At 39.6% G+C, this 17,241-nt stretch overlaps 1 protein-coding gene across 4 annotated transcripts in view; it reads right to left on the reverse strand.

Annotated features, from left to right (window-relative positions):
- The window catches only part of ksr1b (kinase suppressor of ras 1b), a 36,086-nt gene extending 19,336 nt beyond the window's left edge, over window positions 1-16,750 (reverse strand). For 2 of the 4 annotated variants that reach the window (XM_026924257.3, XM_026924256.3), the window contains exons 1-2: window positions 16,343-16,750; window positions 5,513-5,653 (exon numbers count right to left, since the gene is read on the reverse strand). In XM_026924257.3, the coding sequence (XP_026780058.1) occupies window positions 5,513-5,653; window positions 16,343-16,528 (327 nt within the window). In that variant the 5' untranslated portion in view covers window positions 16,529-16,750. Of the gene's footprint in view, window positions 1-300; window positions 867-897; window positions 1,367-5,512; window positions 5,654-16,342 lie in introns of those variants that run through there. The other 2 variants (XM_026924258.3, XM_053239656.1) reach the window with 2 other exon arrangements.
- Window positions 16,751-17,241: the final 491 nt, after the last annotated feature.

A 17,241-nucleotide genomic window follows, 5' to 3' on the forward strand; every position in this document is an offset into this window, starting at 1 on the left:
TTTGGTTGTTTGATGCTTTTGACGTGTATCTGCATGATTTTATGCATGATGCTGGTGCTACATGACTGGCTGATTGGATAATTGCATGAATGAGCAGGTGTCACTAATAAAGTGGTTGGTGAGTGTAGAATATATACTGATCACTGTTCTGATACCTGTGTTCAAATAGATATCCCATATCAATCTTAGACATACTGAGTTGTACTTTTCCATGCTCCGAAGATTTCCGTGTAAGGTTGCATTTGCTACAGACAAGCCAGGACAGAAAACATGCTGAGTATACAAGGGTTTGACACATACCTACCCCAAGATGGTGTCTGGACATGTTTTTCCTGCCTGTGATCTGTGTTGACGTAAGATTAGAAATGATACTCAAGAGTACACCAATCACAAGACCAGGAAACAAGTATGATCCATAAACAGCATGCTGCTGTCCCACATACACGCATACAGACACTGTAATTATGAGCCCTATGGAAAGCACCATTCACAAATCATTAAACAGTCAGGGCTACAAACACAACTGATACAAGGTTCCTCCCTGTCTACCACCTGACACAGAGTTTCACCTGAAACTGCTGCTGAACTTAACCCAATCACACCATACTGGTATACAAAAACAGACCTGTAGGACCTGTGACCAAATCTTGTTCAGTCAGAAAGTCCAGATTAGGCTGGAAAATAAGACCTTGGACCCTCACTCATTACGAGTGTATGATGTGTACAAACAAAGAGTTAACTGCTTACTGCAGGAGCTAATACTGCACACAGCCTCTATGAGCCCAGAGAGGCACACAGGCAGGAAACCACAACATCAGAGTAGAAAATAACTACAGGAGTCCACATGTGCTGCTTAGAAAGGATGTGGAGTGATAAGCAATAAAAGAAATAACCTACCATAAAAAAGTCAGGTCTGAAATAATCCTTTCCCATATATCATCTCCCAGAGATGTTAACAAGATCTCTGTGTCCCTTCAGACGCCAGTCGGAGTGTGAGAGCGCACACTTTTACTCACCCCACCTCCCTCTCCCTCCTTCTTTGCTTTGCCCTCCCCTCAACTTTATATGTTCTCTCTCTCTCTCTCTTTCTTTCTCTCTATGTTCATCTCTCTGTCCTCTTTCTGACTAATCACCCTTTACTCTGCGTACCTGTGCATTATTCTTTCAATTAAATCAGTTATTTCTTTCACCTCACTCTCCTTCTCGTAAGCTTCATGTTTTCCAGCTATCTGATCAGCCTATCACCAGATGGTACGTCTCCCAGTCTACACACCTAAACCACACAGTGAGTGTGCACTGCACGTGTTTCCTGTTAGATGTGGTCACCTTTCGTTCTACGGTGTTGCTCCACTACACTTCCATGCAACCGGAACCATCACAGAGAATTGCTGACCACAAAACTCAGGCTCAAACCGGATCGCTGACATCAGTTTGCTATAATGATACAAGCACTGGCACGTTTAATCGCTTTAATTCAGGGATTCAGTTAAGGTGGTGTGTGTGTGCGTGTGTGCGTGTGTGTGTGTGTGTCTGCGTGTGAGAAAGGGGTTAGTTCAGCTTCCGGTTAGAAGGCATCAAATATTTCAGCATGGTTGATCCCTTTGTACTGTAAATGACAGGATCCCATGTATGGCCACTGAAGAAAGGAAAAGGAGAGAAGGCTAAAACACAGGAAGCAAAGCTCAGGGTCAGACCCCCTCTTTCACTACATGTTCCTCCCTTCCTTAAGAGAAGCCCTTCTTCCTGTGAATCTACAGGATGTGAGCACTGAATGGGCCATCTGTATTTATGAATTCAGAGTTAACTAAATAAGTAGCTAATCAGTTAGCAGGCAACTACTAAACATGCTACAAATTTTTACATATTCAAAGCAGACAATATGCATTCAAATGGATGTTCAACTTTTATTCACCTACTGTAAGTCTAATGAAAAACATTTCATAAGCTTTCCGGTTAAATGATTCTTGCATTACTTAATGTAGGGGAAAAAAAAAGGAAGTCACTTGTGACATACTTTATTTTCACATATTTTAATAAGATATATAACCTTTATTAAATATGAAAGTAATTTATGTGTATTAACATTAATAAACATATACGTAGTGAATAAAGTTAATGATTTAAAGTTTATGATACAATGGACTCCATAATTCCTTTTGAATTTTCCGGTAGTGCTGTTTACATTCGTCAGCACAGTGATATTGCAACTTGTCTCTATTGTTCCTATATATATATATATAGAATATATAAAATATATATACACAGTGTATACTCACACACACACACACACACACACAAAGTATATATACAAAAGTATTGGAATGGCAAGGCCGATTTTTTTTGTTTCTTTGAGATGATAGATTTCAGCTTTCATTTCAGCTTTCATTTCCTGATATATACATTTAGATGTATTAAACAACTTAGAACATGACAACCTTTGGTGGCAGACCACTCAACTTTAGGTAAGTATTGGAACAGACAGACTTAAAATTAAATTACTTAAGTAAACAATGTTCAACTTTGGGAGCTCTTGCAAACACCGACTTTAAAATACTGCCATTGCAAACATAGGGAAAGAACCAGAAATGCAGGCGCAGTACTAAGAAGGACGTGAAACTGTTTGTTCAATGAGACAATTGAGATATTAAAATGTTACTTCTGTGGTTTATGCAATATGAATGCAACATTACAGGTTAATTAATATTCAGATACATTCTAATACTAAAGCTTTCAACAGTGAAATCCATCAAACTGTAGCATTTGATCAGGACACTTCATGAAGATGTTCAGTAAAATTTCACTATCCAAGCAGGTGTTATAGATCTCCTGAAATAGGGTTGAGCAACACCTACTAACTGTTCTCATCGTGCCAAATGTTACTGTACCTACTTAACTTCAAATGTGAACAGTGAACACTTTTATCTAGGTAATTTTTGTTTTAATAAAATATGTTTTATTGTCTTCGAGCAATTGGATGAAGCAGTCCCCTCTGTGACTCTAAGGGGTGAGAGATTATTTTCCTGGTCTAGGATTGAGCAACAGCAAGTTGAATTACTTACAGTAGCCTCCATGCATGAGTCATAATAACCAAGAAAGAGAGGTTTCAAATGACATTACTGTTATAACTGCTTTCCTTCATTTCCTGGAATACAGCATGTAGCACATACCTGTTACTACTGCAGCTAACCAAACTGCAGAACTTTGCAACGATAAACTGTGTGCGTTCAAACCACCGGTGCCCTCTGCTATTCTTGGAACATCCAAATGACAAATATTTATCATTGATATAAACTATTGATAAAAAAAAAATTTTACCCAAGAAACAAACCTACTTAATCATGTAAGATAGTCAAGCAGCTGTAGGGGTGAGGAACAGATATGATTCCTGGTAATTGTGATATGTTGGAAAGCCTAGTTTGTCTGCTTACAGACGAACAAAAACACACATTTCCCTAAACTGCACTATCATGTAAATTCTCTTCAAAGAGCCCGTCTGATCTTGTCTGCCCTAAAGGGCATTCCTGTGTGTTTCCTGAGAATATCATCACAACTTTTTGGACGCTTTTAACAGCATAGCGGCTGAGAATGTGACCTTCAGTGCTCATCCTCTCCCGAGCGGCCTAACAGAGAATGAATGGTGCTACGTGGGCCACCAATCGCATGGATGCATTCCTGCCCTGTGAATCACGCAGCTCAGACAAGGAGAATAGCCATTGTCCAGCTTAAAAAAGAATGGCAACAAGCTTTTAATGTCACCATATACAGCACTGACATAGTGTCAGGAGAACATGCACAAGTAGACAAGTGGTTAGGGATGGACAAGACCTGTAGAAAGATATACACACAAAATACAGACATGCAGCCTGTGCAACTTGTTCTACTTCAGTGTCCGAAATGCAGCACAGGCACAGATAATGACATAAGACATGACTACTAAGGCCATAGTTCTGAGTTGTCCCTCTAGTTCTGTTACTCTACCTCTAGCACTTATTCAGTCATCCCCTTCTTCTTGTACCTATTCAGTATGCTTCTATCTAACGAAAGTAGACAAGGCAGCGTGGAAGCCAGTGGAATCCTGTTCTGGCTAGTTGAGTGCATGTTATGTGTGTACACACAGGCCGGGGGTCGGTGAGGTGTAAAAATAGAGTGAACGGAGCATGTACGACAGAAAGGCTGACTCTGCACATTCTAGGATTAGGAGTCAGATCGGGTGTGGGAGCCCATGGGGGACTGGAATGTCAGTGCGACCATGTAACATATCTGTTTACGGAGCTATACACACCAATAATCCTGCACTGTCTATCTCTCTATGTTACTCTCGGTCTTCATTTTCACACACAGCTTTAATGTCAAGCATTGTTTGCAAGGGAGCCAAAGGTACATACGAGTTCAATTTAGAAGAGAGTTCATTCATGTTTCATGGACCAATTTCAATTTAACTCCCTTTCCAGTTGCCATAAATTATAAAACATGTATCTTTTATACACCTTTCCTTTGTGCTTTCTTTTATTGATTGTAAAGTCCCAGAACCCAAATCCTGCTACCTCTTTCTAGTTAAAAGTGCCTTCAAAATGTCAGAAACTGCTTAGTGATTAGTCATTTAGTGCCATGCCATGAAATGGATTGCTAGTTTCTTTGCTTCAGGGTTTTGTTTGCCTCAGCCATATCAGTGTCTTCTTTTTTTTTTTTTTCAAATGCATACCATGAGGCCTATGTAATATGGCATATGTAATCTGTGGGGGTGTCAGTGTATTCATTGCAATTGCAAATCACCTCACGATCAGCAGAGGGCTCTAAAAATTACAAACTGCTCCTCTACTATATCCACGTGTTTCCCTTAGTAAACTCATGTACCCCCTGAGTAGTAGGAGATTGATTTTCCATCAGGTAATATTGCTTCCTGCCTCATGTTTTAGTGAACAAACACATAGCTGTTAAACATATAGCAGAAAAGAGTTTTCTGCTCTTTGTGAGCAGAAAAGAGTGCTTTTTGTGCTGATTTAAAAACAAAAAAGGCTCACATGCAGATAACTTGTTATTAGTGTGCAAATATCATTTTCACACAATAACCAACGGTGAGGGCGACAGCCGCCGCAGCAGGAATTGAGAAATAGCATATGTGATGTTTTAATTATACGCCTAGCCTGCACAATACAAGATATAGCAAGGTTGCTTGCTGCATGTGACTGACGATAAACGGCTATACTGAACAACATAGAAGAAATTTGCATGCACCGCATCAGCAGTTAATGCTTCTAGTGTAAAATGCAAAAGCAGAACTGAGCAGTCCGTTGTCATGGTTAGAGTATGTGTATCCCCCGTTCCTGTAAATAACCACGACACCTACTAATAAAAATGTTTCTAGGGGAAATCCTATATCTGACACTACTTAATACCAATTAACCCATAGACAGTATTTAACACGGTTACTGCAAACATAGGAAACACTGCTGGGGAGAAGCCAAAGAATAAAACATTATTGACATTATTGAATTAAACACACACAAAATACCTCTATGAATTCAGGCCTGAGATTAATGGTATGGAGCCAATCCACAAGGTGTGGGTAGGTGTCGAGGGTCGGTGATCGCTCACACACTGGAACCCTCTGCTTACACTGCAGCTGCTTACTGATGTACTTCACCAGCTTCACCTGCAGGGGGCAGACACACACACAAACCACAAAGAACTTACAGAGGAACCAAAACTGAACATTTTTCTCCCTACTTTCCTTGTCAGTTCATTCACTATAGCATTTCTGGAAGTAGTCCACTCCCTATATGTGGCAAGATGGAAACTTACCCAGAAGCACACCACCCAAAAAGTCTCATGTGAAGCAACATCAACAGTTAGATTTTTACTATAGTACACTAAAAAATAATGGTGACCCAGTCTCAGTACAGGCCTCCAGACAAGAACAGAGAGACAGAAACTGAAAAATTGCAGGCATGATCATCGGCTGTGAATATGAATGGACATGTGGTCATGGTGCACAAAATAACTCCGATAAGTCATGTTGAAAATTAACTACTTCAGTGTAATTTCACTTTCAGCATATATACATACTTTGATTTTTATATTGAATTTATATTGAAATTCTGTATATAATTTAAACATGTGAAAATAAAGCAGGACATAAAAATCATTCATTTATTCACACCCCTGTTCCTACACTGCAGCCTTGATAAACAAATATGATTATTATTGGACATTATGTGATCATGGAGCCCTGACAAATTCACTGAGTGTACTAAATGTGTAAAGTAAATGTTGGGACATCAAACAGCCAGCAGTAACCTGAAGCCCAAGTGGAACAACGTCATGATGTCAGGAGATCGCAAGATCTGACGATACCATAGGCATGTGGGATCGGGAGTGCATGTCCACAAGGGCATAATCAGCCCTGCTGTGTGGGTGAAAGGATGGCATTGAGTTTGAAAATATGCGGTGGCTTCACGTGTTTCGGAGTAAGCACGTTATCCCTCCTCTAACTAGACTATGAGAGAGAATGGTGATTAAATTGGAAGAAAATGGAGTATAAATAAAATAAATAATAAGAAAAATGCAGCATGTGGGTGGGCAGTGCAAGTATGTCTCATCACAGAATGCTCAAGTCAAAAGTCAAAAGGTCATGTTAAAAAAAACTCTGAAAGTGTGAGAAGACACGATATTTTACTCCAGCCTCTCTGTGAACCATTTCTATGCGCAATCTAACTCGAAAAAACACTCCGAGCGATGAGACCCAGAGCTGAGGAAATCCCCATAAATGACGTCAGTGTGATAAGGTGGGTGAATGCTGCTGCTTTTGCTGTCTCTGTGTGTGCATGTGTGTGTGACAGAGAGAAGAGAGAGCAAAAAGGTTAGCTGCAAGTGTGAAAATGAGTTGATGCAAGAACAAGTTTATTAGGTTGCTTAAAGGAACAAGAAAGTTAGCCAAACGATGTTTCATATTAATGAATAGGTCAGTTATAGGGCATAGTTAATGACTTTATCGGAGTCCACACAGAAGCAAAGTCGTTACTGTTGCATATGTGGCTGGGAAATACAAAAATATACTATTAATGTCTGAAATAACATATGAAAATAATATTGATGTTTGCGTAGACAGTAATTAAAAGTATCATTAAACTCACATTTTTTCACATTTTTTCAATACAGCACTACTGTTTTGCTGCCAGTTAGTAAAACCTATCCATTGATGCATAACATGTACTGTAAAAATATCTCCAAATATCGTCAGAGCAGCATAAGTAGTTAAAATCTGCCTTCATGTAGCATTCCCTAGTCCACACCCACCAAACAATGGCACTCACTGAATAGGTTAGGGCACAGTAGCAGACATGCCTATAATAATAAGAGTTGGCCATGACTGATTATGGAGAAAGTTAGTGAGAAAAAACCTCCCAACCTGTCAATCACTAGCACGCAGGACAATCTGTTGTGGCTCCACCTGTCTTCCTTCTGATTTAGAACCCTTCCTAACAGTATGTATGGCTGTCTATAAATAGCTAGAACTTGTTATAGCAAGCAAGTCTGACCTGTCTTTTCTGTACCCATGACAAACAAGCAGGGCAGGAAGACGGAGACATCCATCTCTGCACACAGCTGCCAGATGAACCACAGGCCGGAAAGCATAGTCTCACACAAAAAGACATACAATAGTACTGCATCAGGCCCCTTTAAAGCCCCTATCAGCAATCATGCTAGCTCTGGGTACTGCAGAGTTTGTTTAAACAGCAACAGTGGTGCGAGACTCAAGATCCATGCTTACTGTTGGCGAAAGAAGTGGGTCTTGCGGGACTCATGACTTCGCACATTTAAGCCTCATCTCCTCTCTACACATGAGCCAAACCTCATCAGATTATTCTTACCTTTAGTCTGACCACACCCATTTAAGCTGATATCAGATAGCTCTCTGAGGAATGTGTAATCGCTTTCAAATCTAAATGTTTATCATTTTCATTTTTCATTACTAATATTTGGCATTCAAACACATTATGATTTTATACTGCTACAGACATGAAGTCCATCAGTAGTAATGCGACACTATGTGTTCGTATCGCAAACCGCAGAAAGTGAAAATTTTGTCGCATTATGAAGCAAAGAAACTTATGAGAAAGCAGAGTTCAAATTTTTTCATGTTCTTGTTTCCTTTTCTCCGATGTAAGGCTAGGCTGCACATAAAAATCTACTTTGTACTTATTTTTATGGAGAACATTTGTATTTAAGACCCCTTCAAAACACACTGTGAGCTATTCCCTGTCTATGCTCACTACATTACAAGGTATAACATTATGGTGTACAACCGACCTGGTGCACTATACGTCCACAGAAGACAGCCTGAGATTCAGCCAGAGAAAAAGCAATAAGAAAACTATTAACTACTTATAAGTATTACTACTTTAAGTGTACTTCGTGTTTTACACTTAATTAGAAATTGATACATAACTTTAAAAAAAATATGTGAAAATAAAGTAAGCCATAAACAGCATGCATTTATTCAGACCTCTTTTCCTGCATCGAACAACACAAGAGTCATTTGGCTAAAAAGTTTAGGAACCACTAGACTTAAATTAGGTGACTTCAACATTCAAATATGTTTTTCCATGCCTTTCAGTTCAGAATCTATTTCCAAACTATTCAAACAGTGTAGTTTGTCCTGACAGCGCTACCATGTACTATACAGAGTGCAGCTGAGTAATGAGTAGCATTAAAGTTTCAGCAGGTGAGGAGCAGTAGGAGGAGGCGCACTGCCTGCTTGTGAGGATGCCCTGGGTTGATTTAACGCACTGCTCGGCCATGAGCAAACCTCACACACAGCGGGGTGTTGGTTTGCACCAGACGCAGCCTGGCACAATGCACGGGGCTGCTGCTGTATTCAATGACAATCTTCCTCCTCATCTGCCTTCTCCGTTACACCTCTCAAGGGGCAGAGAGCAGGAGGGGGGTATTCATAGGCACCTGTTTAACTTAAGAGCCTGACTGACAATAGACTGTCTGAACCTCACTGGGCCAACAGAACGCAGCCAACCATGCTCTGCTGGAGCTGCAGCCTTACACAAGAGCACAATAGGAGTCAGCCACTTAATCACGGAGGGGCTCGAGAGACACGACGCACACAAAGTCTATGTGTGCAAATAGAGCATAGCAAGTGTTGGCATTCAGGTTATGCTTGTTAATTCAGCTTTGTGAGCTAATTTGGAAAGAAGTAAGGTATACAGTGCGGGAGCATTAAAGTGACATTGGGTTGTGCTGTGTAACTTCAACTCTTAATTCAGTTAAAAGCCCATGCGTTGCTGGGAAATAAAACAACAAAGGCGAGGAGAGCATGACCATGTCATGATCTGTTGCTGATTCACAGAATGATTTAAATGCCTGGGAGAAACGTCACAGTTGTAATAGGTGATGAGAGTAATTGTAGACAGCGGTGGCTCATGTTACTACATGTCAGACTAGGAGAGCTGCACAACAACCCACTCCCATTGTTTACAACAGTACCTGGATAACATCATGGAAAATCTTGTATACAGGAGTGGTATGTACTGTACCATTTAATTAGCCTTAATTAATGTGTGAAGTTGTTGCATGTTAGGTGTAGAAAAGAGGCTTGAAGTTTAGTTTAAGATATGGAAGGTTCTAGTGTACTTCCTATTTTCAAGAAACTGTTCACTACCATTTCAACATTTTCTAATGTAGTTGCATGACAGAATACATTTCTGCCAAACCTACTGTCAGTTCTACTTGACCACCGTTCACGTCTCCGCTACGGAAAATGATCTGTGGAAAAGGGCAGACAAAAAGTCAAGATGAGTGACAAAGGCAACGAAAGAAACAAGAAAGGGGGAAAAAGAGAGAGAAAGAGCTGAATAAGAAACCACATGGGGATTTTCTGAAACTAACAGTTGATCTAGAAGCCCTGAGCTCCTCCACCTGATTGGCCTTCAGAGACTTAACTCTTCTACCAAAGATACACTGTAAATTATCTTGAGTATCACTTTGCATCACCCTCTCTTGCTGGAGATAGTTATAGTCTAAAGGGCTGTAATGCATGGGATCCACAATAAAGGGCTTTCAAGGGTTTATTACTGCAACTGGTTTTTCTGAGGGAAACTATTGCTGCCATATCTCTCCAGGACACGAGTCTTCTCTTGAAACATGGCCTTAAAGTAGTTTACACCTACACATCAAAAGGGTTTTGCCCAAGACTAATAGAGACAGTTACAGGTAAACAGGATTTACAAGGTAATCAGCTGAGGACTAGGAAATACATTTCCTCTTCAAGTCACAAAGACTCATTTTAACATTTTTCTCATTTGCAAATTCTGCTCCAAGTTAAATGGTATAGAAAGAGCATAAACAAAACATGAACTCTTCCCAGTTTCACACATTAAAAGAATACATTTCTTAAAGAAAATGCAAAAATCAATCTGCAGTCTAATTCAGCTATCTGCATCTGATCTGTGTGAACATGTGGAAGTCATGGATTTTGTGAACATTTAATTATTCCAAAAGTTGTAGTCCTGCTCCTCAGAACAGCTCAGAGAAAACCTTATGGACATGTGTATGTTCAATAATTACACAGTTGGGTTGTCTGAAGGTAATACAAGATTTAGAAACTTGATCCAATTCAACTTAAATGCACCACCGTGCTGCTGTTTAAAGCACTTTTGATTGCATGGAGCAGCAAGAATTAATTCAAGAATCATCTACAGGTGTTGCACCATGTTCCAAGATATTTCATACCATTAAACATGTATGGATAAAGAGGAGTTGACAGTAAAAACAAATGTGAGATGCTTATCTTATTTTGGTGAGAGTTCATTATTGTAAGCCAGTATGTACATGAACAACTGGGCCATGTACTTATTCCTGAACAGATTAACAAGATATTAACATGTCATTAACAAAACAGAAATACGTTATACAGATATCCAAAACCACAAAATAAAGCAATTATAGACTGTATCATATATAAACTGTTGCAAGGTTTTCATAACTAAAAGAGTCAACAGAAAGTAATTCAAGATAAAGTTGAACTTTGTCACACTTAAGTCTGACCTACATTAAGTCTGGCAACGCAAACCAGACGATACAGACATCAGATAATCGCATTTGTGCACTGTCTGACATGTCAACCATCACTCATTACAACAGTAACAGGAATAGAGACATACAATGATGTAATCTGATGCAACAGTACAAATGCATGAACAGAGTCTGATAAACCTGAGACATTGCGTTATGGAACTTTCTGGCAGCCAGGTTTATTTTTAACAAAACTCAGACAGCAGGTACTGTCTGCAGTAAGGAAGAAACTAAACAGGAAAACTTGTTACATTCATTCATTCATTCATCTTCGGTAACCACTTTATCCTGGTTAAATCCTTGAATACAGTGAATCCGGAGCCTATGCCAGGATCTCTGGGAACAGGACAGGAATGCACCGAAATGGTACGCCAGTCCATTACAGGGAATCATGCGCACACACCCACTCCATTCACACACTCATTCACACCTAGTGACAATTTAGCACAGCCAATCCAACTACTGGCATGTTTTCTGGCGCAACCTGAAGCATCCAGAGGAAACACACAGACACGGGAGAACATTCAAAACTCCGCACAGCTGTAATGCGGCAATGTTTGCCACTACACCACTCTGTCCATTAGCTTTGTTATCTGTAATGTACAGATGGAGTTCACATTTGTTTAGCATCTCTGTAATATCTGTCAGGATGTTATATAAAGTGCTATCATGTTACACGCTAACAAGCCTATTAGCCTATTTGTTAGCTAAGGAATATGCCTCGATAATCTGCTTTCTGTGGATGCAAAATCTATGCACACTGTCTAAACAACACACTTTAACATTTATTCCAATGACTACGACTTGCTACAATGAATTCACATGCCTCAGGGATACACCCTGGATCGTGCAGGCTATGCCCACATCCTTTGTTTCTTTACAAATTACATTAATTATATAAATTTCTCGGCATTTTACTTCCAACACACCTGGGTAATGTTCAGATGCTGCTGACGGCCTGGTTAAGTGGATTACGTGTGTTAGATTAGGGCTGGAACTGAACTCTGCAGGGTGGTAGCCCTCCAGGAATAACCTACTGCAGTATCCATGAAAGCACAATCAGAACCCAGCTCTTCGACTACATCAGGCAGCGTCACTGATGGAGTAAGTGTAACAGAGGTCTATGGCTTTGTTTCTTAAACCCTTAACAGACACTTGGCCTTATTATTGAGCTCATTCAAGAGACCTTGATGAATGTTAGTGTTCATGCTGCATAAAAAGCATGAGAATCATCACCAGGCGATATGTTTATCAGAAACTTAAATTTTTTGGGATTTTTAAAATATATTTATCCACAGTAAAGTTTTTGTTGTTGATATTTAGTTAGAATGAGATGGACTGGCATCCCATTGGGGTCAATTCTCCCTTCTTTTGCCCAGAGATCCCAGGTACGGCTTCGGATCCACCACAACCCTGACTGGTATTCAAGTATAAATTGTTGGTGCAGACAAGGATCCGTACTAACAACCATCATATTCAACTTGTCTTCATAGGGCAGTAATTCACACATGCCAAACCCAAAGTCATTAGATGTACCCGCTACATTGGGCACTAAATCCTAGAACAATCTAGAACACACATTTATTCTAAACACTATACAGTGCACTACGTGCTTAACGTCATCTGATATTCCACCACAGAGAAAGTGTAACACACATTTAGCTTATTATCACATTTAGGACAGATTCTTGACACAATGTTAGAAATATGTTCTAAAGTATAGTATGCACAAAATTACATACGTTCATTCAAAGCCTTTATTTATTTACATCAAATGACAAGCCAAGGAAATGCCTGTATTAGTAAATGCATACTTTCTTAGACTTACATTAGATAACATAGGATCGTCAAAATTAAAATGGCTTTAGAATATGTAATTATGATGTACTTTGCCTGAAGAGTAAATATTAAATGAACAGTGACATTTGTCAGGCTTAATGGAAACACATTACCGTTATCATTTTCATCTACCATGATGAACATATATTTTTAAAACAGCATGTGGTCACACTGGTCAAAATCATAACGTAGGCTTTAGTACTCAGAACTCGAGACTGCTCGAGATGCTTAAATAACCCATTTATAATCACACTCTGGCAACCTACATCAAGATTTAATCGAATCATGAGGTCCAGCGATTCCCATCACTCTATAATTTAAGTTAGTATTAAGTTTACAATAGAGCCGTCAGTCTCTGAACTTATTAATCTCACCCATTTATTTCTCAGCTGCTTATTAGTTAATCACTCCTTTTTCTGCATGCAGCAGCTAGCTCAGAAACATAGATGACGTGCCAAATAAGAACGCTGGTACATCTGAGATCCCACCTGAGATTCACTTTTGCCAACCATGCTCATTTCTTCTCTAATTAAATCCATCTCCAGAAAACAGAGAAACACATCTGATTATATATAAAGTTATGAGAGTTACAGAGCATTGAGTGTGATGATCATGGAGCTGATGTCTGTCTTTCACTCTGAATAAAAACTATTTCTAATAAGGATTATTGTGAGCAGAAAAAATACTTGAGTGAGTGAGCTTCTTAGTGACAAAGGCCTGAGAGAGAAAGAAACGGCAACATGTTATGACGCCGCCCTCCAAAAAAAATAATAAATAAAAATACACTTTCGAAAACATGAAAATATGACAAACCCCACAGGCACTCGGATGGGATGGTGCAGATGGAATTAGCGTTTTTGTAACCAGCCTTTAAAGAATCTGAAAGGAGCTACAGTGAGAGTAAAAACTCAGCATGCGAATCACAACAGGAACCTTTATAATCTTTCTCTCCTAAAAATATCCCCCAAGCACATATGAATGCGATCCCGTTTCCTTTCAGAAATCAGAAGATCATAAACGACATTAGGCAGATCTAATGTCCTTTTTTTCCCCTCATTGTAGAAAGCAAACATGTAAACTAAGAGCGCGACTGTAAACGTGTATGTGCTGTTTCTGAATACACAATGTTGTGAACCCACAGCTTTTGGCTCTGCTTTCATGTTCAGGTAGCGTTCACACAGTGTCACAATCTACCCGTATCTCATTAGAAATAGTACACAGTCTCAACTGACACCGGCTTCTCTTGTTTAAAAAGGTAATTAAGTACAGGTCCTGTGCTACACCGTATAGTACAACTCCGCTCTGAATTACAACCAATGCTTATAAATAACAGTAAGTTTTGCATATTAGTATAAGAATAATTTACATGAACAAACATTAAAGTGACAGTTTCATGAAATGCATCCCTAAATTTGCATAGACAGTCTTACAGAATCCTCCAGTTTTATAAGTTCTTGGGTGTCATTTGGGTGTAATTTTTTTGCTTTTAAGGAGGTACATAAATACACTTTTAAAAAAGAGTGGATAGGTAGATAAAACATCACACATCCGACAACAGAAACCAGGAAGGAGTACAATATAGTAGATAGTATATAAGTATAGCTAAATAATCTCTCTCTAATTATTGATCTAGTCCTGCTGAGAACCTGTGCAGCCTAACAGACTGACGAGGGCATAAGAAGTGCTCTCAGACCAGTTAGGGCTGGGTGATAAGGAGACATGGTAATAGTGATGAATTGCCTCTTAGCGCACTCTTTAAATAGAAAGGTTAAAAGGTTTGTCACTCTGTGGGAAACCTTATGTCACTATCAACAATGAAACTCCATTGCTACACATATTTTGTGACTACATTGTCGAAGTTGCACTAATTTTTCATAAATTAATAATAAATGTTTGTTTGCAGTGTTGAAGACAGCGTAAAATGGACATCTTAATGGCGTGAAACAGAATATCTGGACGTGAAATTATGTAGCCTATGTATGGATTTGGAATTTGACTGGCTTTGAAATATAAACTGATATTTTCCCGCATGTTTGATGAAATAATCAAGATTTGGAACTTTTTGAAGATTATCATAAAAATGAGAATTCTGAGCATTTAATATTGATTAATTATCCATAATATGGCCAAGGGCATGATGCAATTTAAGAATAAAAAACAATCCATTGTATTTAAATACAAACAAAGCTAACCTTGTTTATTAGTAGGTATTTTAAATGTTGCAAGTTTATCAAACTTGAATGTTATTATCCTTATGTCATATCTAGTATCGTGATACTAGACAACTATCCTGTGGAACTGGAAATCAAAAAATGGCATCATATGGCATCACTTTCAGAAAAAATTAAATAATTGACTGTACATCAATGGAAAGCCATCTGCCTCAAGCAAAAACAAAACCGCTGAACTGAATTCTACATGGACACCACCCATTACCTATCAGTGAACTATAACAAGAACACCCGCTCACAGCCAGACTGGATTCCTACAGCCACGGCATATAGCACCAGCCCATCTGTATATCACACATCTGTAGACTTCATTAAAACATTCACTCACACACACACACGTAAATCCCACACACCAAATGAAGTTGAACATTGCTATTGTTACTGCTATTAGTATTACTTTTTATTTTGCCATTATTATCTGAAACTGTATTTGTATCTTTAATCACATTATTTGTTTCTTCTGATCCCTTTTTCTTTCGTTTGTTCTCTCTGTTTTTTTTGTTTTTTTTTGTCTTGGTGTTACACCTGTTGCACCTCTCACTCTTTGTTTTCTTAGTGGTTCTTAGTTTTCATGTTTGCACTGTCCCTCTTTACAAGACTTGCTGAAGCATCTAATAGGCTACCATCCATCCATCCATCCATTTTCAGTACCGCTTATCCTTCACAGGGTCACGGAGCCTGGAGCCTGGATCTCAGGGGACTCGGGGCACAAGGTGGGGGAAACACTGGACGGGGTGCCAACCAGGGCAAAATCACACCCACACTCCAGTCAATTTAGAAATGCTAATCAACCTACAACATGTCTTTGGAGTGGGAGAGGAAACTGGAGTACCTGGAGGAAACCCCCGAAGCATGGGGACAAAATGCAAACTCCACGCACGCAGGGCAGAGGCGGGACTCGAGCCCCCAACCCTAGAGGTGCAGAGCTAGAGTGCTAATCACTAAAACACTGAACACCCCACCCACCAAAAGCCTACCACCAAAGTCTTAATAATAATAATAATAATAATAACAATAATAATAATAATAATAATAGTAAAGTATTGCGATGTGATATTTTTGCCATATCGCTTGCCCCTGTAGTGTGAACCCGAGAGCTGAGTAAGGTGTTAGTGATGTGTGTGAGCTGTTGTGATGTTGGTGATGTGTGTGAGCTGCTCTTTCTGAGCAGTGGTGGATGTGGTCACCTCCAGGGTGCGGATCTCGTGTTGGGTCAGGTCGTTGGACGCGGCGCACTTGGTCCTGAGCCCCTGTAGATTGGAGATGGTGATGTCGATGATGTTTTGGAGAAGTTGGCACTGCTGAAGGGCTGATGTGTTCCTCTCCACCTGTTCATCCCGGGTGGCCACCATGTTCTCTTCTTCACCATCCATTCCTCAGCATTGGCACTTTTCTGGAAGGCTGTAGCAGGACCTCCGACTCCACTGTTACCGCAAACACATGTTTCAGCACCTCCACGGCCCAGTTCCGCGCCTACAGCACGAGCGTCCCGCAGGACCAAACAACGGCCATTACACTAACACTAACACGTCCTACTGTCACTCGCTTCACTCGTAGCCCTCTTCGCCTCTGCTGAGCGTCTCGGAGTTTTTTTTTTTTTTTTTTTTCTTTCCTCTCCTGTCAGACATTGGTAGCATCCGTAAGGCGCGGTGCATTGTGTGAAATGAAGTTCTTCTCACTAAATACAGCGACGTCAGATAAGATCAGGGTGTGTGTTACACAAACGGTCTGGCAGATTTCATTCAAACTTTAATCCGTACAAAGAAAGTTATAATTTTATTAGTGAAAACAAAAAAATGGCTCTTTAGCCATGTAAGAAAGACATATTACATTTTCAAACACCTACAACATGCCATCAGGGTCATTATTCATTCAGCCTTAGATCTAAAGAAAAAAACAAAAAAAAACAGAGAAGCTGTAATTGTTTTAATGTTTAGTCCCTATACAGCTGGCTTAAACTCATCCACTGGGGGAGGTGAGGCAGAACCCACTCATATCAGCCATAATCTTACATTAATCTTACATTAATCTTACATCTTAAAGTCTTAAAATCTTCATTCACAACCTCGTATATTTTCAACTCTGT

This window comes from Pangasianodon hypophthalmus, chromosome 14 (assembly GCF_027358585.1).
Source record: "Pangasianodon hypophthalmus isolate fPanHyp1 chromosome 14, fPanHyp1.pri, whole genome shotgun sequence".
NCBI lineage: Eukaryota > Metazoa > Chordata > Actinopteri > Siluriformes > Pangasiidae > Pangasianodon > Pangasianodon hypophthalmus.